The 23,873-nt window shown below is 41.8% G+C and overlaps 1 protein-coding gene across 2 annotated transcripts in view; it reads right to left on the reverse strand.

Moving 5' to 3' along the window:
* Ufc1 (Ubiquitin-fold modifier conjugating enzyme 1) overlaps window positions 1-5,654 on the reverse strand; it is an 84,982-nt gene extending 79,328 nt beyond the window's left edge. For both annotated transcript variants that reach the window (XM_090388831.1, XM_090388823.1), the window contains exon 1: window positions 5,299-5,654. In XM_090388831.1, coding sequence (XP_090244957.1) covers window positions 5,299-5,421 — 123 coding nt within the window. In that variant the 5' untranslated portion in view covers window positions 5,422-5,654. The remainder of the gene's footprint in view (window positions 1-5,298) is intronic.
* Window positions 5,655-23,873: the final 18,219 nt, after the last annotated feature.

Below are 23,873 nucleotides of genomic sequence, written 5' to 3' on the forward strand. Positions count from 1 at the left end.
TTGTAAATTGCAAGAAGAGATGATGTTTGTAAAATCTATAGAAACTGAGCATCCATTTTTGCTGATGTAAAAACACAGTTTGATTAAAAACAAGTACCTCTGGAAAATTTGGTATCCTGTGCCACTGATGGTGCTACCTCCATGGTTGGGAGACAAAGGTTTTATAGCCCACCTAAAGTATGTCCCAAAGTTCAAGCAATACACTGAATGTATACCACACATTCCTGTCTAGATGGTCCTGCATTACTTCATTATTTTCTCTGGGAAAGACATTAAGCTAACAGGTCTGTAATTACTCATGTCTCCATGTACAAAGTGTAATAGGTAGAATAAACTAAATTCCGATGACATCCTCACTACTGTTAGCATTAGCAAAGGCGCACGATGCAAGCTATACAGCATCAGCCAAAAAAAAAAAAAAAAAAAAACCCTTATTTCACCCATCCACTCGCTCCAAATGTTTGTCAAGCTCTGCCTTGAATCTATTTAAGCTATCAACCTCTACAACAACAGATGGAAGTTTTTTCCAGCAATCAACCACCCACTGGCTAAAGGCAAACTTCCGCACATCTATCCTACAACTGTTTTTCCTCAATTTTAATTTATGCCCTCTAAGGTGATTATTCTGAGCAAGAATCCCATCAGCATTGAACATACTCAAACCATTCAAGGCTTTAAACACCTCAATCAGATCGATCACTTTGCAGGTGCCTAGTCTCCAGACACTGTAATTTACAAAATTTAAGCGTTTCTTCTTAAGAGCTTAACCCTTTGTTCCATTCACTAATCTTGTTGCCCTTCTCTGTACTCGTTCCAACAGCTCTACATCCTTCTTAAAATGAGACCTCCAGACCTGTATACAGTACAAGGTGTGGTCTGACCATTGCCTTATACAACGGGATAATCATCTCCTTATCCCTGCTAGAAAAACTCCTATACATCATTGACAAGACACCATGAGCTACTCTTGCAGACCGTCTGCACTGCTCAGAAAACTTCATATCTGCCTGCACAATTACCCCACGTCATTTTCATTCTCTACCACTGTCAGTGTGGTACCACAGAGTTGATACGTTACTCTGGGATTACTGCTTCCCATATGTAGTACTTTACATTTGTCAATGTTAAACTTCATTTGCCACCTCTCAGCCCATCTGCTCAACTTTTCTAGATCCTGTTGCAGCAGTGTACTGTCATTAGTGTCATTAACAACCCTGCCACCCTTCGTATCGTCTGCCAACTTGGACATCAAGCCTGATATACCATCATCAATATCATTTATAAATACAGAAAACAACGATGGACCCAACACTGAACCCTGAGGGACTCCACTAATAACATTAGTCCACGAAGAGCAGTGTCCATTGATTACCACTCTGTCTTCTCCCACTCAACCATTCTTTTATCCATAGCAGCAATTTGCTTCCAATGCCACACTGCTCCAATTTGTGCAGCAGTCTTCCATGTCCAACAGTATCAAAGGCTTTTCTAAGATCCAAATATATGATATCAAAGTTATTCTTTGCATCCAGTTCCTTTGTGACTACATCATAGTATCCAGGGGAAGTCAGACAAGACTTCCCCTTAACAAACCCATGCTGTGTCCGAGCTATAACTGAAGTCTTGTCTAGACGATCTTGCAATGCTTCTTTAACCATTGCCTCCATTAATTTCCCTGGAACAGAAGTTAAACTAACAGGTCTGTAATTACCTGTCTCCCTTTGATCCTCCTTTGTGGATTGGGGTCACATTTGCACATGTTTGAATCAAAAAAGGATGCAGGATAGAAGTTTGAAAATTTCCTTTCAGCTTGAGTATAACTGATTGTTGGAACAGACTTTCATCAGGAGTTATGGAAGTGGGTAGTTTGAATAAATTTGAGGAAGAAAGGATTCAACAAATTATTAGAGGGGATGAGCAGATGAGGACATGTTTATTTTTATTTATTTTTTTTGGCTGATGCTTTATATGTTTGCTTTCTTGCATCATTTTCCACTACTACAGACAGGATGGAGGAGGGAGGTATGCTCTTAGTTAAAAAGCATATTAAATCTAAGGCAATGCATCCAGTCGACATAGGTGACCAGTGCAATGTTGCATCAGTTTGGTGTGATATAAAATTCACTGAAAATATTTTTTTTTATTTATTTTTTTTTTATGAAAACCCCAAACACGAAAGGTATCAAAACCTATAGTACTTAGTACCGTGCATGGGTTGAAAAAGAAGTATGGGGGGGGGGGGGGGTAGTGTTGCCGGAAACTTTGCTCTAAAGACTAAACATGGGTTTCACCACTTCAAGCCTCCAATAAGCAAAGTGGTGGTATTGCACCGGTTGATGAAAATGAGGGTTGGAGTATGCCATAAGGCCTAATGACTGAAGAGTATACCAAACAACTACACAGAGAAATAGAGTGTGCCAGTAATTAGTATCTTACTATGACGGATTTTAACTTTACACACTGAATGGAACTTGTAGGTTCATCATTCTAACATGACTTGTGGATTTACTGGATGACTGTTTTCTATAGCAGCAGCACATTAGAGGGGCAACAGCAGAGCAATATTCTGGATCTGATTATCAGCAGTGATTCTTCAGTGATATCTATGGTTTAATTGATGACCCTGCACAGGTTGCTGACAAAAACTGAATAGGTATTTCCATCAACATTCACACATGAGGAATTCTTTATGGAAGGGGATTTCAGAAGTTTATCAAACTTTAACAGGCAGCTAAATGATTTTGTGATAACTGAAAGGAAAGCAAAAGAGAAATTGTTAAAAGCTAAACATCAAAAAAGGTATCTGGGGTGGATGGGTTCTATCCAATTATATTTAGGGAGGCAGCAAGGAAATAAGAGTAAGCAAACCCTTAGCATCCTTGAATTCAGGGGAAGTCCCTATGAACTGAACATGTGTGAATATACCCCAAATTTCATAATTATCAGAGCATCCTTGGATTCAAGGGAGGTCCATATGGGCTGGAGATGTCCCCAATTCTCAAAGTGGTTTCAAAAGGTGATATGCGTAATTACAGACCTGTTAGCTTAATGCCTGTTACAGGGTAAATAATGGAGTCACTGGTTAAAGAATTAAAGCAGGACCATCTAGACAGGAAAACAATTATACTTATATTTAGGGAGGTAGCAAGAAAGTAAGAGTAAGCAAACCCTTAGCATTCTTAAATTCAGGGGAAGTCCCTATGGACTGGAGATGTGTGAATGTATCCCAAATTTCATAATTATGATAGCAGTCACAGCATGGATTTGTTAAGGGGTGGTGTTGTTGTCTGACCAATCTGATTGGATACTATAATGCAGTATCAAAGGAATTGGATGCAAAAAAAATAATTTTCATATTATATGCTTGGATTTCAATCTCATTATATACTTTGACTTCATGATACTCATGGTCATACAGTACATAATTATCAGAAGGCTTGTGATACTTATGCATCATACAGAACATAAAAGACTGCTGTACAAACTGGAGCATATTTACCCTGTGGCAATTAAAGGCATGTCACTGCTATGGATAAAGGGATATTTGGGTGGCAGAAAACAGAGTGGTTATCAATGGGCACTGCTCCTTGTGGATTAATGTTATTAGTAGTATCTCCCAAGGTTCAGTGCTGAGCCATTGTTATCAATATTTATTAATGGATCTAATGAAGGCATATTAGGCTAAATGTGTACATTTGCAGATAATACAAAGGTTAGCAGGGTAGTTAATGTTATGCTTCATATGCCATTTCTCAGCCCATCAGGCTGAGAAATGGCATATGAAGCATAACATTAATAAATGCAAGGTACTGCATATGGGTAGCAATAATCCCAGATTAACATACCAACTGTGGTATTATACTCAGCATAGGGAAAATGAAAGAAACCTAGGGGTAATTGTGCAGTCAGATATGAAGTTCTCTGAGCAGCGTGCACACTGCCAGGCCAGCTCACACAATTTTGTCAATGATATATAGACACTTTGCTAGCAGGGATAAGGAGGTAGTTATTCCTTTGAACAAGGCCATGGTTAGGCTGTATACAGGTTTGGAGGCCTGATTTTAGGAACAATGTAGATCTGCTGGAATAAATGCAGAGAATGGCAACAAGATTGATGAAGGGAACAAAAAAAAGGTGCTCTTACAAGAAAGGGTTTCAGTTCTGATGCCACACTTGGAAACTAGGCACCTAAATCTAGTTCTGATTTAAGTGTTCAAGGCTTTAAATGGATTGAGTAAGCTAAATGTTGACGGCATCCTTATTCTAGCTCTGACAACAGTTAATGGACAAATTTAAATTGAAAACAGGTGGTTGTAGGATAGATGTGCAGAAATTTGCTTTCTGCCATAGGGTAGCTGACTAAGAACAAAATACCATTCGGTGTGGTGGAAGTGTATTGAGTTCAAGTGAGGGGTTTTTTTGCCTGCCACAGTTATTTGTGAAGATTTAATATAAATTTCAAGACCTAACATTAAAGATAACTGTAGTACCTTACTGAGTAATTTTTTAAATCCCAGACCACTCTTACAAAACTACTAAGACAGTTCAAATACATGGTATTGTATTGATTAATGTTACAATAACCTACAAGATCAACAAACTACTGCCCTTATAAGCTATAACTTCATATATTTCTTTTATTTTTGATTTATTTATTCAATTTTTTGGCTTGTGAAACCAAAGTATGTGGCTTCCTTGTACTATATGGCTAAAAGTTACTAACTGGTACTACTTGGGGGGAGGGGGGTGATATTGACTGTTCTGTAAAGAAATGACATGCCAAATTTACACATCTTACCATTCTAGGGTTAATAACCATGCTATTCTTCCACCCGGCCTTCTCGGCGGCAGGCATGGTAGTAATACTATCGTAGTATCGTCACTTGGCCCAGGCATTTTTCACAAGGTCGAAAAATCGTCATTGGCGTACCAGATATACAAACTAAGGAAGTTCGATTCAAAAGTGAGGAATGCGGAGAATTACGATACGAAATAGTAATCTAATAAAACTCTTACTTTACCTGACAAACAATTAAAATAGTTGGAAAAAATGTGATAGACACGAAAATAACTATAGTCATAACACGTTCATTGGTATTACTTTTTCTGTTAAATCTCAAGTAACGATAACATTAAACTGCAGAAATGTCACAGGTTCCAAGTCTTCTTCACGATATTTTCATTCTACGTTTCAGTCAATAATCGTTGGAAAATAAACTGACTGTTGCCAGCTGTTAGTGACTAGCTACACAGCTGACAGTTTTAATGTTATGTTTACTAATTTATACAGCCACAAACCTTTATAAGAGACTGATATTCTTCTTTAAGTCTTAAAGGCCACAAGTCTTTATCCCTTGGTCCTGCTTTTGTCTTAAGTAAAGGAATGTTACTTAATGTTTTTTTAGTGACTTCGTCGACCATCTTAACATTATACACTCACGTCACTTCGAGTTGCAAACATACAAGTCAATGCAGAAAACAAACTACGAAGCGCTGTTTAGCAATAAGCATTGTGGGAGTCGGTGACATGCTTGTGCTCGCGCAAGAAATCTTTGGTGTAGAAACACATCCCCAAAATCTCCAGCCCTACACAATTTTAATTCTGTAAAAATATTCTAAGCTTGGACTTAATTAATTACTGTATATCAACGATGTTTAATTATGTACTGTATTTCTAAAGTTATTTTCTTTGTTAACTATAGATGGCAATTCCCGGTATTTTTTTGTGCTACAAGCCAGTGGCGTTGTGTGAGTTAAATACATATATACTTATAATTTACATACTGTATTTTTATTTATTTCTTTTAACGAACGGAAAAGAAAACCGTTCATTTTAAAAGTAACCCATGTTTTTTTGTATTAAATACAAATAGAAATCTACCAAGTAACCGGTGTAAATGTGTGAGGGCGCTAGGTGGAAGATGTCGTAACAGAGGGAGAGGACAGTCTTACTTTTGGAGTGTTTGGTAAATATCAAACCGCCTTTGAAGTCTCACGCGTCATTACAGGTGAATAAACATCGTGCAGAATACTCAAGTCTTCTTTTCGTGTTTTTTTCAGCGAAACCTTACAGCTTATTATTATTATTAGCTACATGGTGCAAGGAAGCCTGAGGTTTATGCAGCACAAGCCAAAAAAAGAAATTCCCGAGTTACCCAGAGAGACAGAATGTCAAAAGTAGAAGGGAATCACCAAGAAAGAGAAAAATGATGATATCCAGCTCAGGACCCTAGGTGTTCCAAGCCAATATTCACCAGATGCTCGTTCTCTGCCACCCAATATTTCGGAGTATTTTGGAATTACTTCTACCCAAGTGCTCTACCTTGCATTTATCAATGTTAACGTGAATTGTCACTTCTCAGCGCATTTGCTAATATTTTTAGGGCTTTTTGCGTAGTAGTAGTAGTAGTAGTGGCACTTGATGCAAGAAAGCAAGTGTAGGAGCTTATGCAGCATCAGCCAAAAAAAAAAAAATAAATAAAATAATCACACCATACCCTCCAATTGCCTGTCCAGTTCCTCCTTAAATTTATTTAACCTATCAACTTCCACAACGACAGATGGAAGTTTGTTCCAGCAATTAACCACCCGCTGGCTAAAGGCAAATTTCCGCACATCTATTCTACATCTATCCTTTCTTAATTTGAACTTATGTCCCCGTAGGTTCGTATTCTGAACAAGTGGGAGGATCCCATCAGAATTCAGCGTGCTCAACCCATTCAAGGCCTTATAGACCTCAATCAGATCACCGCGCAGGTGCCTAGTCTCCAGCCACTGCAATTTGCAGAACTTAAGCCTCTCTTGGTAAGAGGATCCCTTCATTCCCCTCACCAATCGTGTTGCTCTTTTCTGTACACGCTCAAGCAAATCTACATCCTTCCTAAAATGAGGCCTCCAGACCTGTACGCAGTACTCAAGGCGTGGCCTGACCATTGCCTTATACAGAGGGACAATCACCTCCTTTTCCCTGCTAGCAAAATTCCTATATATCATTGACAAAACCCCATGACCTGCCCTAGCAGCCTGTCTACATTGCTCAGAAAACTTCATATCTGACTGCACAATTACTCCCAGGTCTTTTTCATTTTCTACCACCTTAAGTGTAGTACCACACAGTTGGTACGTTTCTCTGGGGTTACTTCTACCCATATGCAGTACTTTGCATTTGTCAAGGTTAAACTTCAGTTGCCACTTCTTAGCCCATCTGCCCAAATTATCTAGATCCTGTTGCAGTAGCAACAGGATCTAGATAATTTGTATATCCTGATAATTAGTATATCCTGATTCCTGTCATTAAACACTCTGCCAACCAATGCGTTATCAACAAAAGTCGACATTAACCACAATATGCCTTTATCATTATCGTTAATAAATATTAAAACATTAGGTGCAGCACTGAGCCATAATAATATTAGTATATGATGATCACTGACTATTAATATCTACAGCCGGTTTATCCATTATGCAAAACGCAAGTTCGTGGGCCCACAGCTGATTGACCCTTTCCTTGGGCCCAAAGTCGGCGTTAGACATACGTAAATCGTTCACCCACAAGGACTCACCTCCTGGAATTACATTTGTTTTTTTTATATAGTGGAAATAGTAGAGATCACCACGTTATATAAAAAAAAAATCAAACAGCTTAAAATTATATTTTGACATTAAGTTTTTTTTATTTAACTCTTTCTCAAAGAAGAATGAATGGAAGCTCTATCTCTGTTGTTTACAATATCGATACGGCATTGAGTCAGCTTATGCTACATGTTGTTGTAGGGTTTAGAGCTCCGCAATTGAGGCTGTATTTTACAGTATATAATGTCTGTAAAAAATGTGTTTCGTGGTAGATTTGCTTTTTTCTGGACGAAAAATCAGAGTTTCCAGGAAAAAAACCATGCTACCCTCGCTCAAGAACGACTAACTCAGCCATGTTGTGAAAAAGACCCATAAAAATTCCTCGCGTCATTGACGGGATTCGAATTTAGGCCTTTTCCACCCAGTGTGTTTTTGTGTTAGTTGTGTGACGGCACCAGGGGTTTCCCCATCCCTGCTTTTCCACCCAGTGTGTATGGAGGAAAATTATACTATCTGCGATACCGACGAGGGGGCCCTCGTGGATAGCACAGTTGTTAGAATTGCCGTCCTCCCCACACCGGGTAGAAAAGACCTGGGTTCGGGTCTTGTTGATGAAGTGAGGAATTCTTATGGGCCTTTTTCACAATGTGGCTGAGTTAGTTGGTCTCAGGTCATGGTTTGTCTACCGGGTTTTTTGCCCAGCAAACATAAAATCGACAACAAAACACATGCAAGTTACAAACAGTATACACGGAACAATATGGCCTTAGTCACTGATGCTCCTAAAACCATACACCAACAAGCGTTGAGGGACTTACTCCTCAAGCAAGAACTGCTGAGATCGAAAAATCTCCATCACTAATTAGCAATAGTCCACAAAATCGCTGATTGGCTAACAGCAATGACAGTCTTTTACTCTTCAACAAACTCTTGCTATGAAAAATCGATTACAACTGCTGAAAATAGATGTCTATATTTAAAACAATTGTTTTTCTTGGCTGTTTACTGATTTCAAGCTAATTGGAGCAGGCTAAGTAATTTTATGGCTCTGAAGTGAAACCTTAGACCTGTCAAGCAAATAATGAGTAAAAGTGGCCATTTCTTTTTTTTATATGGCGGAATGAGTGAGTTAAAAAAAGCTGTTTTAGCTGCGGAGGAAAATACACATAGTGGCCAGAAAATACGAACTTCTTTATTAACATAACCACTGGGAAAATGGACCATTCGCATTATATCAGAGACCCACACTGTCCAGTTTATCTTAACGTAAAAGGGTTATTCCAGTCACGAACCGACTATAGAGAGACGCCCGAAAGAGTACAACAGATCCAAAATTGCAATAATACAGCATAACGCGCAGAGAGCTAGAGCAGTGGCCCAGCAATTTAGGGTCATAGCGGACGTCCTAATATTACAGGAACCATATACTCACTCAAAACGAGTGTGCGGATATGTGGCAGCGTACAAAATAGTCCATGACGAGTGTGACACCCCATAGGCGGCGGTTGTGGTCCGCAATCCCAATTATACTGTGACTAAAGTAACACAGCTTTCTGCACCCTGGGCGGCGTGTGTCCATTCTTAACGCCATTGGGCCAAATCTATGCTGTGGCCCTTTACAGCAGGTCGGGCGAAGACATCGCACCTATCACCAGGTACTTGCAGGCCTTGACTAACATGCTCCCTGATCAAAGAATCATAATTGGGGCAGATGTAAACTGCCGTTCACCAGCCTGGCACAGTCTGACCCCAGACAGGAGAGGTACCAGAAATGGATAGATTTCAGAGGACTTTCTCTCGAACTCCTGGTTCACTGTCCTGAACAGACCACACCAGATGCCTACATTTTGTAATACCATGTGGAAGGAGACTATTGATATCACGTTGTCCACGGGAAACCTTGCAGGGTACGTTGAGGATTGGATCGTCAGAGACTCGTGGACGACTTCCGACCACAGGGTGATTACCTGCCAAGTCCGAAGATCATTAAACAAGCTACTGATACCTAAGCAAACACTAAATCGCTTCGCCATCCTCCGGGCGAACTGGGAAAGGTTCAGAGAGGTCTTAATGCCCGCTGCGGCCTAACACCTGGAAACAACAAATGAGAATGGGAACCCAGACGAGAATCAAAAGAGGGTAACGGAAATAATACTTGCGGCGAGTAAGCATCAATGAAGAGGAGAAATCCCTTGGTGGACTCGAGAGATTCAGCAACTCAGGAGGGAGACCATGAAAAGAAGAAAATTCTTTCAACGGGCAAGACGCACATGGCCTGCTGCTGAGGTCCAGATACTGAAGGAACGCTATAGGGAAGCAAGAAACAGATACACGGATGCGATAAACAAAAGCAAACAAAGAGCCTGGGAAAACTTGGCAGGCATAACAGGAAATAATGAGCCATGGGGGTAGTCTATAGGATAATCACAAACAAAATCCCAAGGGAGGAAGTTATTTCTACCACATTGACACCACAGGGAAGCCAAACCACCACATGGCAAGATTCAATCACAAATATTCTGCTGCTATTTTCCCAGAGACTGCCATGCCTACTTCACCTGAACAGCATAGAATATGCCAAGAAAATGACATGTACACCACTGACTCCTGTGAACCACCGTTCACGCTAGATGACATCAAATCCGCGGCAAATCACATAAGAAATAATAAGTGCCCTGGCCTAGATTATCTCGAGCCGGAAATTATCAAAAAAGTAACGGACCTGACCCCGAACTCCTCCTAAATCTGTTCAATAACTGTTTGGATCAAGGCATCTTCCCAAGAAACTGTAAGACTGCGGGACTGAAGCTGATCCCAAAAACACCCACGAAGCCTCCACCTACAGACGATAGCTTTGCTACCGGTGATCAGCAAACTATTTGAGAGAATGCTATATGTCCGAATTGACACACATTACAAGAGTGCTGGACTGCACATGTCAACCCAGTTTGGCTTTAAGCCCGAGTTCACGACAGTAGAGGCACTTAGACAACTGCTGCATGGTGTGGCTAGTTCCAACAGTAAATACTACCTAATCATATCCATTGATTTTTCCGGGGCATTCGACACCATTTGGTTGCCGAAAGTCCTGGCAAGACTAAGGCGGGCTAACCTTCCCTCTGCAACTTGTACCTTACCGACAGGAGTATTAGTGTCATGGCACCCTATGGTCGTGTAAACCGCCGTGTCTGCATGGGCTGCCCCCAGGGCTCCGCTCCTGTGGAACATTGTCTTGGATGATTTCCTGGATTGGATCTTGGTGACGTCCAACCCCAAGCTTTTGCCGACGACTTGATCTTGAAAATTGCTGCCGACAGTAGAGCACAGTTGGAGGTAAAAGCAAACCATGTTATCAAGATACTAGAGGACTGGACCATCTTACACTAAAAATCTCACCGCCTAAGACACTCTCAATCTTAGTGAAAGGCTCCCTTGACCTGCGCAGGCCGCCTCAAATAAAGGTGAACAACACCACAATTAAACTCCAAAGCCAGCTTAAGTACCTGGGGGTGATATTAGATTGTAATCTTTCCTTCAAGCAGCATCTCACACATCTAAAAACAAAGATAAGGAAGTATTCTGCACTTCCTTATCTTTGTTAGCCCATGTGTTCCGTTGTGACTGGGGACTTAAACGTCGCGTACCCTCCTTATATTATAAAACAACATTTCTACTAGCTATAACATACTCCTCTGCGGTTTGCTATCACGAGGCATCAACCGCCGTAAATAGACACATAATCGACTCAATCCATAGAACAATTCTGTTAACCATTACCAGAGCTTGCAGCACCACTAGTACTGTTGCCCTATAGGTCTTGGCCGGAGCCCTTCCCCTTGACATGGACATCATACGCACTGGAATAACCTATTATATAACCAAAGGAATGCCTTGCACCCACCTAGACTACACAGTGGATAACAGTGCAACCCACAAGGCTGAAAAGAACAGGCTGCAGAAATACCTAAAAGAAACCTGGCAATACCGCTTGACAAACACAACAAAAGGGAATATCAACAAAATGTTCATCACAGACGTAGACAGAATATACCCTATTCTCCCAACCTGGACTTTACACGATCTACCTCCTTACGGGTCATGGGGCTTTCAATGCAAAGCTTACAGCATTGGAAATAGTGGAGGACCCCCGCTGTACTTGCGGGGAACAAGAAAACTGGGTGCACATTATATTTTAATGTTCTCAATACGAAGACCTTAGATGCAGACTAATAACTAGAGTTCACTATCTACCGAGGGATCTTGAGTAACATCGACTAGACAAACAAGAGAAATACTTAACCTCAACTGATTTTGCCCAGGGATTATTTACCAGGCGCCAAACGCCATATACAGAAGACCTTAACGGAATGAGATAAAACAAACATGCAAATAGCAGTGAGATGACACAGAGGAGCCGACTATACAGACCTTGCACTGACTACAGAATGTACTGGAAAAAGACAAGTGACAATATATTGTGTAACCACAAGAAGCATAATTACCGCCAATGGAAGTGAAAAACACCTTTAAATAGTCGTTACATCAGAACAAAGCACACTGCCCCAAGATCTTGCAGCATAGACCCACTACATAAGATAAAAAAGTAGTGTAAGGACTAGTAAACATCACGGAAGGGATAAAACCCCATAATGACAGCCAGTAGACTTGATTATGACCCCAAGTCGCATACTATTAATACTAATTTGTATTAATAGTATGCGTATTAAGTATCACTAATTTCAACCAAGATTTTTTTTTTTTTTTTTTTATGGTCCTAGCCACTGAAATCCCAGGAAAGTAAGTGGCAGGACCTGCCAGAGTACAAATATTGGTAACACCCAGCCGGCCTCCCCGTGGCGGGTATTGGTAACGTCGAGTCTCACTAGAGGCCCGGCGGCTAACAGGCCGGACGAACAATGGGCACAACAAACTACATAGTACCTACCCCACAAAATTTTAAATCTCTGGCTTGTCCGATACAGAGAACATCGCGGAGATGGGAGAAATCCCTGGTGCTGTCAGACCCTCAACATACCTAATACAGTGGTATCGTCACCGTCCTCTCCACACCGGGTTGAAAAGGCCCGGGTTAGAATCCCGTCAATGACGTGAGGAACTTTAATGGACCTTTTTCACTCCGTGGCTGAGTTAGTCAGTCTCAGGCGTAGATAGCAAGGTTTTCCCCTCAGAAACGGGGATTTTTGTCCAGCAAAACAGGCAAATCGACCAGAGAACACACGAAATTTACAGACATAATACATGTATGGGTAGATGTAATTATTTACGATTGACCCTAATATAGTAATTTGAATCCAGAGATAGAATAAATACAAAAGAAAACTGTGACATGGGGTGACTACCTCTTGCCTCGTTGAGTATAAAGCACAGGCTGTTCGAATGCAGTAATCTGAAGCCAGAGTGGGAAAAATGTGATCAGTCAGACTTTGAACTAGAACTTATCGTGGGTGGATGTTTAGTAACCCTGGTTATAGCCCCCATATGCAAATCCTGAAATACAACACCTAGCACACTGCGGTTACCCCCTCCCAGGTGCAAAACAAGGTAAGCAGGGATCGAGGTGTGGCGTCTGCACTACCATGCGGTATGATTGATGTCTTTTGCGGTTATGATGAATATCAAGGCGAGATCCAATCTTCCTTACATTTCGAGGGTACAGTTCTAAAACGGTATTCGCAGGCCGCCCGCTAGTTAGTATACCGGACCGAACGAATTGGTAACTCTCTAGGAGGCTTCCGGATCAGCTAGTGTATAATCGCGCTGCCTCTACTCTGCCAGATAGTGATAGTGATTGGACTGAGTCCGAGTAGTGTGTATGCGGAGGCATTGTAAAAGCCACGTTATGTATATTCTTACCATGTGTACACTATATTCCAAAATTTCATTACTTCATACAGATATTTCCCTCCACGCAACCTTTTTTTACTTCTGAAAACACCATGAATTGTAAAATTAATAGAACAAACTTATCTGCAAAAAGATAAATTTGCTCTATTAAACCTTCCAAATACTACCTCTTCATTTCAGAAATTTAAGTGGTCTCAGTGATGTCCATTTCTAACCAATAACATAGATTCTGATAGAGTCTAAGTTATCGGTTGATTCAACCAGCGCTCATGTGAATTGTCTGAATTATTTGCTGTGTGATTCCTTTCGCTTCAATGGTGATATTTGTGCGTCTGTCAGAGACAGTAATTTGGAATTTCCTCTTGTTGATCCTATCTGGCTTAAAATGCCTCTACCACATTCTGTCAAATTCATCTGTTCCCTCTATCGTTCTCCCACCTCCGCTAATCACTTGGAACTCTTTGACTTCCTATCTTTGAAACTTGACTCTCTTCAGTCCGACTTTCCTAACAGTGAGGTAATTTTCCTTAGTGATTTTAATGTTCACAACTCCAGCTGGTCGAGATGCTGAGGCTTTTGCAATTATAGTACTAATGACCTTGCATAGATAGTTCATTTACGGCCACACACGGAGAATTCAATGAGCCTTTCTCTCATGGCCATTCCCAATCTCCTGTTGTTTGGCCTTACAAGAATGCAAAATGGAATGATTGCGAGATTTCTTTTTTTCTGTTCCTTTGTCAGATTCAAAACTTCTGATGTGATTGTTTGCTCAGTTATATAAGTGAAATTATTCTTGTACTGATGGAATCCTTTATTCCATACTCCACCTTAAAATCCTGTCCTTTATCTAATGCAGTACAGTACCTACTTGGTTTTTCCAATAAATGTGCTAAAGCTGTTCAAGAGAAGGATATTGCGTATCATAATTGGCTTGTTTTCAAATCTTCAATTTCATTTTCTGCCAGCACCAAAGATCACAACAATTGCAAAGCAATTACTAATCAGTCCCAATTAGATTTAGAACAAGCTAAAAGCAGAAAACTTGCTTCTTGTGCAAATGGTAGCCGAATATTCCAGTCTCTTGCCTATTGGCCGAAACTTTCCTTTTCTGTTTCCACCTGTGTCAAAACCAGATGGTTGTACAAACCATCTGGTTTTGTACTGTCACTTCAGCCAAGTATATAGCTCTACTAACATCCTATTTTTCTTCCACATCGTGTAGTAATGATCTTGGTAAACTACCCCCACCCCCATTCTCAGTACGCTCCATTTAATGCCTGCTGTGGGTATTCCGTCAAAAGGACGTCAGAAGGATTTTGACAATCTTGATGCTAAGAAGGCTTCAGGTCCTGATGGTATCTCTCCACTTGTTCTCAAAACGTGTGCTCCTAAAGTTACTCCTGTTCTGTGCTGCCTTGGTCGATGCTTACAATCTTACTTCCAAAATAGAAGAGTATCTGTTACCACTCCTTCTGCCATGTTACCAGACCGGCTCACAGGGGCTGCTGCCAGGGCTCTGTCCTGGAGCAACTCCTGTGAAATGTGGTCCTCAATATTCCAATTGAGGAATCCAGATGGGTTTCTCAATCTGGATCTTCCCCTTGTGGCCTCCCAGGCTTATGCCGATGATTGAGGCTGACAGCAGGGCACAGCTGGAACTAAATGCAAATCGCACAATTAATATACTCCAGGAATGGATCAAACTGCACCATTTAACTATCTCCACAGCCAAGACAATTTCAATCCTACTAAAAGCGTCCCTTGATACTGGACGGCCTCTGCAAATCAAAGTCAATGGAGTGATTATCAAATTGCAAATACCACTGAAGTACTTGCGGATTGTACTAGATAAAAACCTATGCTACACCCTGCACCTGGAGCACATTAGAAAAAAGTTAGAAATCTATCGGCACTTATAGCCAGAATAACCTACAGAGACTAGGGCCTAAAAAAGTGGTCCCTCACCCTCTTATATAGGTCAGTCTTCATCCCAGCCGTGACATATGCTGCGGGGGTGTGATACACCAAAGCAAATACGGCAGTGAACAAAAGAAAGCTTGAATCTGTTCAACGCTCCATATTACATATATACGACTACCACAGCTTGTTGCACTGTCAGTACCCACGTGCTCCAGGTCCTGGCTGGATCCCTTCCCCTGGACCTGGAGGTTTTGTACTGTGGGCTGCTGTCCCAGCACTCGAAAGGAAGAGTGATAACCCACATAGAATTCACTGTTGACCCAGCAATCAGCAAAACCTTACAACACAAAAGGATTACAGAACACCTAAAAGACACTTGGCAGAACCGATGGAATTTATCCACCAAAGGAATCATTACCAAGAAGTTCCTCCCAGATATCAGCAGGGTGTATCCACTCTCCCTGGCATTGCTATCTCCCGGACGGTACACCACATTTATACTGACTGGGCATGGCTCCTTTAGAAAAAAGTTGCACGAATTTGGTCTCACAGACACCCCATTCTGTGCCTATGGACAAGAAGAATCGTGGGAGCACCTCCTCCATGAATGCGGCCTCTTCGAGGACTTCAGTGGACAACTCGCTAAGTAAACAACTTAGGGACAACCCGATTATTCACTCGCTATTCAGGAATGAAGAGCACATCATTTTACAGGAGCAGGACAACTACAGGGCCTTCACCCACTTTTCCCAGCTGCTGTTTACAAGATGACGAACCCTTTTACCTCCCTAAAGAAAATGACACACTATCAAGTTAACACCTTGCGACGCATAGAAGGCCATTTGGCGCCGTCCAACCCGCACTAGCGAAGTACCTTTTAACCCCCCCTCTCCAATTTTCCTTCTGGTGAGGCACGGGCATGCTCCACTGGTTACAGGGACCATCTACTCTATCGGACCCTTACTTCGTTTTCTTTCTCCCAGCCTTCAATCTCCCTACCCTTCTTTCACTTCACAATCATGTCTGCCCCACACGTCTAAATTTAATTAACACCAAAATTCTTGCACGACCTATTAGGCCTCAAAGCTTGATATTTCCAGCGCATAACCCCATCTAGAGAAATTTCTAAAGTTATTGGCAGAATAGACCCCGTTCATCTTTTACTTCTTAGGTCCGAGCCACTGACCTAAGGAAAGTAGGTGGCAGGACCTGCCAGAGTAGATCTGTCTTAATGGTACACCCCGGCGGCCTCCCTATGGCTGGGTATGGTAACGTCGGGTCTCACCAGGAGCCCGGCGGCTAACAGACCGGATTCAATGGGCACAACACACTACATATCACATGATCCATACACTTTTAAAATCTCTGGCTTTGACAGGGTACTGTCACTCGATACATAGAACATACGCGGAGATGGGAGAAATCCCAGGAGCCGTTAGACCCTCAACCTACCTATATCTAAACATCACTGCTGACCAGGTACACCCTTTCATGGCAACGGTCTTCCCCTCTGGCAGTGCCGTCTTTCAGCAGGATAATGCGCCATGCTACACCGCCCTGATTGTTCGAGACTGGTTCGCGGAACATGAGGAAGATTTCCAGGTATTGCCCTGGCCTCCAAATTCCCCAGACATCAATCCCATCGAGCATCTGTGGTTTGTGTTAGAACAGCAACTCCGATCTGCGGAGTCTCAACCACGAACCTTACAGGAGTTAAAGGATCTGCTGGTTACGTGTTGATACCAGATACCACAAGACACATTTAAAAATGTTGTAGCGTCCATGCCTCGCCGGGTACGAGCTATTTTAGCTGCACGTGGAGGACCAACATCATATTAAGTAGGTGGTCATAATGTCTTGGCTCATCGGTGTATGTCGCGCGTCACACTTCCTGTTATTGGAAACAAAGGCGGCCCGATTTTTGTGGATTTATGGAGGAATGTTTTCTACAGCAACATGTCCGAGGGGCAACCAGAGGGAGTAACTTTTCATCTGATTATCAGCAGTGATGACGCATGCATTAGGAATTTGCAGATAAAGGAACCACTAGGTGACAGTGATCACAGTCTATTGATGTGGGATTTACTTAAAGACGTAATTACCATCAAGGGTTAACGGAAGGGTTTTTGTTTTGGTAAAGGTGATTACAGCGGTTTCAGGCAGTTTTTGAATTCTATACAGTGGGATCAACTGATGATGTTAAAAACAGTGAATTCTAAATGGGCTTCAGGAAATTAATCTTGGAAGCTACTAGGCTTTTCATACCAACTAAGAAATACTGTTCAAGATTTAGGCCTAAATGGATGTGAGATGAACTAATGCGGCTCGTGGCAGAGAAGAAAAATGCGTGGGATGCATGTATATTAGCAGGTGACACAGAAGCAAAGCGGCAGATATAAGCTAGTCTGTAATCAAGTCACAAAGTAGGTTAGCCAAGCGAAGGCTGATTATGAGAAATCCTTGGTAAATGACCTAAAGAAAAACAACAAAGACTTCTTTACTTATGTAAACTCTATAAGGAAGAAGATGAATCAGATTGGTCCACTTGATGTTGATGGTTCGACTGTTGATGATCCAGCTCAGATAGTTGAATGAATGAGTATCTTGCACCTATATTCACACATGAGGAACTCTGTAAGGGAGGGGAGGACAGACGTTTACTAAAATCTAACAGGGAGATAAATGATTTTGTAATAACGGGGAGCAACGTGGAGGAGAAATTGTTGAAGCTAAACCTAAAAAACAGACGCCTGGGGCAGATGGAATCTATCCACTTATATTGAAGAAGGCGGCGAGGGAAGTAAGCAAACCATTAGCCATTATTATGAGAGCATTCTTAGAATCAGGGGGAGATCCCTATGAACTGGAGAAGTGCAAATGTAACCTCAATTTACAAAGGGGGTTCAAAGGGTGATGCAAATAATTATAGATCTGTTAGTTTAACTTCTGTTCCGGGGAAAATAATGGAGTCAGAAGAGGTGATACAGGCTCACCTAGACAAGACGGCAGTAATAGTTCGGACACAGCATAGGTTTGTTAAGGAGAAGTCTTGTCTGACCAATTTTTTTTGGATACGATGTGGTCACAAAGGAACTGGATGCAAAAAATAATTTTGATATATACTTGTATTTTAGGAAAGATTTTGGTACTGTTGTACATGGATGACTGCTGTACAAATTGGAGCAGTATGGCATTAAGGGCAAGTTGCTGCAATGGATAAAGAGATGGTTGAGTGGAAGACAGCAGAGAGTGGTAATAAATGGCCACTGCTCTACGTGGACTAATGTTATTGGTGGAGGTCCCCAGGGTTTAGTGTATTTAGTAATGATATCAATGAAGGTACATCAGGCTTAATGTCCAAGTTTGTAGGGTTGTTAATGATAGTAAAGACAGTATGCTACTGCAACAGGATTTAAAAAAGTTCGGTAGATGGGCTGAGAAGTGGCAACTGAAGTTTAATATTGACAAATGCAAAGTGAAGCATATGGGTAGCATTAACCCAAGAGAAACGTACCAACTGTGTGGTACTACACTCAGGGAAGTGGAGAATGAAAGACCTGGGGATAATCGTGCAGTCGGATATCAAGTTCTCTGAGCAGTGCAGACAGGCTGCCAGAGCAGGTCATGGAGTTTTGTCAATGATATATAGGAAGTTTGCTAGCAGAGACAAGGAGGTGATTACACCTTTGTATAAGGCAATGGTCAGGATACACCTGAAGTACTGCGTACAGGTCTGGAGACCTCATTTTAGGAAGGATGTAGAGTTGCTAGAACGGGTACCGAGAAGGGCAATAAGATTGGTGAGGGGAACAAAGGGGTTATCTTACCAGGAAAGGCTTAAATTATGTCAGTTGCAGCATCTGGAGACTAGGAACCTGCGAGGTGATCTGATCGAGGTGTAAGGCCTTGAATGGTTTGGGCAGACTCAAAGCTGATGGAATAGTTAAACTTGCTGAGATTAAGAACATGAGGGGGCATAGATTCACATTGAGGAAAGACAGTTGTAGAACAGATGTGCGGAAGTTTGTCTTTAGCCAGCGGGTAGTTGATTTCTGGAACAGAAATAGGAAGATTTTTTTTTTGGCTGATACTGTATAAATTTGCTTTCTTGCATCATATGCCTCAACTAATGCTATTATTGTTTCCCAAAAATGTGAAATTGTTTTAATTTTAGAAGAAGGCTAATTGATTTCAATTTTTTTTTTTTTTTTTTGGTAAGTGGCTGTGCGAAAACAGGACAGCAGTTTCTGGCTTCAGTTCTAATTCTTGTTTCTTGGATTGGAAATGCAAATGCAGAAAACCCTTTCGCTTGCTGCACTGTTGGCAGGGATGGTAAGAATTAAATCCCCCAACTTCTCCAACAGACTGAAATAATGTAGTGGACAAATACCGGACGAAACTGTATTACCCTAACATAATACCTGTTGCCTGCCATATCGACCCGGACGTTACTGCATAATTTGCGCAAATGTATAGTGGTCGTTCACAATGGAGATGGGTTGCGTCCACCCGATTCCTTCTCTCAATATCTGATTTCAAATATTAAATGCAGATTATTTTTTCTACATCTTTCGACTTAGCACATCATGTCCTGAGTTACATATGCGCCATAAAAATTTAAATCGTATCTTTAAATCCATATTTATAAAGTAATTCCTATTTTTAACGCCATTTTGAGAGATAGAGGGGAGGTAAATTAATAGCTTTAAGTCTAGAAAACTAATTGTATCCAATTTATAATGATATCAGTAGTAGAACAGTTTATGCGTAATGCAATTTACAAAATAAAAGTACGATATATTAACCAGAAAAAAAAAAAAACCTAGTTTATGAGTTAATATATTAATTTTTGGTATTATAGTATTAAATTATTTGCATTCAAAAACTGGAACCACACGATAATTAAACTCTAGAAGTAAGAACCTGTAACTGAAAAGGCTTTTGACAGAAGTAAACAAAAAAAAAAAAAGACGACGCATAACGGTGTTAATATTTAAACTATCATCTCCAACGAGAGCCCAAGCTATTACCGAATTTTAGTTTTTAAGGCCAAAAGTCGGCCCTCACAGCCTCACGCAGTGAATGGTTGTGTAATGTCACCAATACGGAAACCGAAACCAGAAAATTTCAAATTATTTCGATGCCTGCGTAAATAACCACAGGGACTCACATCTGGTGAGAATTGGCTTGGCGCACCCAGGGTCCTGAGCTGGATATCATCATTCTTCTCCTTCTGGTGATTCCCTTCTACTTCTACTTTTGTTCTCTCTCTCTCTCTCTCTCTCTCTCTCTCTCTCTCTCTCTCTCTCTCTCAAGGAGTCCTGACGTAGCCCAATGGTCAGGAGCGAGAGTGCATAGCACGCGTTCCTTGAGTGCACCGGGGTTCAAGCCCGTGACTACTAAATACGATAAGTATGCGGAGATGGGGGGAACCCCAGGTGCCGCTTGACCCTAAAAACACTTACACACACACACACACTACTCTCTCTCTCTCTCTCTCTCTCTCTCTCTATCCCCCTGGGGAGATGTCTATCGTATCGTTGTGAACAAACTCCCTAGAGGTGAAGTCCTCAGTACAACTGTAAAGCCTGATGGTTCTTCCACCTTTACGTGGGAGGACTCTGTCCATAACATGCTAAATGCCCTCTTTCCAATAGATGATGCACAGCTAACTGAAGAGCAACTACAGATTGTTACCGCTAACGATTCTTATACAACAGAAAATACTGAAGAACCATTTACAAATGACGATCTAAAAACTGCACTGGACAAAACTAAATAAAATAAAACTCCTGGCAATGATCTCCTCGAGGTGGATGTTATCAAGAAATTTGCAACCTACTTCCCTAACACCATGCTCGCCACTTTCAACAGATGCCTAATGGAAGGCCACTTTCCTGCTATTTGGAAGGAGGCATGCCTTAAACTCATCTTGAAGAACCCAGACAAACCACCTGAAGAGCCAAAATCTTACAGGCCAATTGCTCTCTTGCCAGTCCTAGGCAAACTTCTGGAAAGGCTTCTCCTCAGCAGGTTGTCAAAATGCTACTCTAAAGAAAACCTCATTTCTCCACTTCAGTACGGTTTCAAACTTGGTTGCAGCACTGAAGATGCTCTTCTGAAATTAATATCTACTGTTTCAAGCACTCAAGGCAAGTATGTGCTAGCCATCACAGTTGACTTTGCTGGAGCGTTTGATCGGCTGTGGTGGCCAAGTATTCTCAGAAGACTCCGACAAGCCAAAGCACCACTCAACCTTTATAGCTGTGTCAAGGAGTACCTGAGACACCGCACTGTCCATGTTAGTACCAGGTACAAGTCTGTCACTAGCCAGGTCTCCCGAGGCTGTCCCCAGGGCTCGGTCCTGGGGCCTTTCTTTTGGTCCATCGTCCTGGACGAGTTCCTTGGGATGGACTTGGGGATGACTCAACCCCTTGCGTTTGCTGACGATTTGATTTTGGTGGTGCATGGTGACACAAGAGCTGATTTAGAGGAGAGAGCAAATTGTGCACTAAGCTCCAGGATTGGACAGCCATTCGCCGACTAAAGATCTCGGGAGAGAAAACCAAATCTATATTGCTCAAGGGAACGCTCCAACTACGAAGACCAACGGTTATCAAAATTGACAACACCTCCATAAAATTATACCCAGAAATCAAGTATTTAGGAATCGTCTCAGATATGAAGCTAAATTTCCATTCTCACTTGAAATATATGTCACAGAAAATAAAAAGATACTCGGCCATGATCATCCGCATAAGCCGTGCAGATTGGGGCCTTAAGCGCCGGGCTCTGGCCCTCATCTATAATGCCATATTTGTGCCAATAGCTTGCTATGGAGCCTCAGTATGGTGTACTAGAGCCTCCGTCGACCGAAATCCCCGTAAACTAGACTCCATACAGCGTTCTATGCTCCTTGCCGTAACAAGGGCGTGCCGTACAGTAAGCACCCAAGCTCTACAGGTGCTAGCTGGATGTATACCCCTACACCTAGAGGTAATAAGAAGAGGATTATATCAACGATTGAAGAAGAGTATACACACCGAAACAGCAGGCATCACTCTTAACCTTGATAACAACCCCAAACAGGAAAAGAAGAGAATCTCTGAAATTATGTACAGGACCTGGCAAGAGACATGGGACACCACCAACAAAGGATTGATAACCAAAAAGTTCATTCCCTCTGTGAACCTCATCAGTCCAAAGCCTCCTCCCTGGTACTCACCAGGCCTCCATACTACATTTCTATTTACAGGCCACGGACCCTTTAAAGCGAAGCTAACATCCCTAGGCGTAGAAGAAGATCCGCTGTGTCACTGCGGGGCTGAAGAAACGTGGGATCACGTGATGTATGATTGCCATGAATATGACGAGTTCCGGCTAAGGTTTGCCACTAAAATGCAAGAAAATCCCCGGCAGTCTGTCTTCACTGCTAGACGGGTTAGGCACCCAAACACCACCCATTGAAGATCAAAGTAAGAAACTTCCTGGATATGACAGTACTCTCAGGAGAAGGGTAAAAAAAAAAAAAAAAAAAAACACTCCCTCCTTCCTTCGTCCCAGGAGTGACAGAACCTACACCAGCACAGCTCAGCTGCTGCCTTTAGGCCTCCCTAGCCACGCTCCCTTACGTGGTCCTTTGCCTCCATTCCCTGGCGGGAGGGGGAGTTCATCCCTGGTGTCCTCACCCTCGCCACCCCTCTTTTTCACTCTGGTGGGGCATGGGCCTGCTCCACTGACTTGGGGTCATCTTCCCTATGGACCCCGTATCTCTGTCTTTTCCCGCTCCCCTTCTCTAACTTACCACTAGTGTCTGAATCAACTCCAAATTGTTTGAGCCCTACACTCAAAAACTTAAAAACATCAAATCGCCCAACTAGTACTCCCTTTGTTTTGGCTGACCCCTATTATTGCGGTTTTTTTTTTTTTTTTTTTTTAGGTCCTTGCCACTGAAATCTCAGGAAATTAGGTGGCAGGACCTGCCAGAGTAAATAACTAAGTAGTGTACCTGGTCTGCCTCCACGGGGCGGAGTGGGGCAACGTTGGGTCCCATTAGGGGCCCAGCGGTTAAATGACCAGATGAACAACGGTACACGACACTACACAAATACAAAATCCATATACTTTTAAACCTCTGGCATTGACAGTGTTCTGTTTCACACCCTCAATGTATAGCACGCGGAGATGGGAACCCCTGGTGCCGTTTGACACTAAACACACTCTACACTCTACTCTCTCTCAGGGTTACTCAAAAATTTTTTTTTGGCTGGTGCAGCAAAAGCTTCAGGCTTCCTTGCAACATATGTCTAATAATAATAATAATACTAGGGGACTCCGCTCCCTGCTCACAAACCCCCGCTCATGCTTTTCTACGTAATATTTGTAAAAGAATAAGAGAATAATAATTTGTAATATTTGTAAAAGAATAAGAGAATAATAATTTGTAATATTTGTAAAAGAATAAGAGAAGTTTACCTATGATACGTAGAACACTTCCGTATGATACACTTCAG

The sequence above is a fragment of the Mastigoproctus giganteus genome, chromosome 2 (assembly GCF_048544385.1).
Source record: "Mastigoproctus giganteus isolate SK-2022 chromosome 2, ASM4854438v1, whole genome shotgun sequence".
NCBI classification, from domain to species: Eukaryota; Metazoa; Arthropoda; class Arachnida; order Uropygi; family Thelyphonidae; genus Mastigoproctus; species Mastigoproctus giganteus.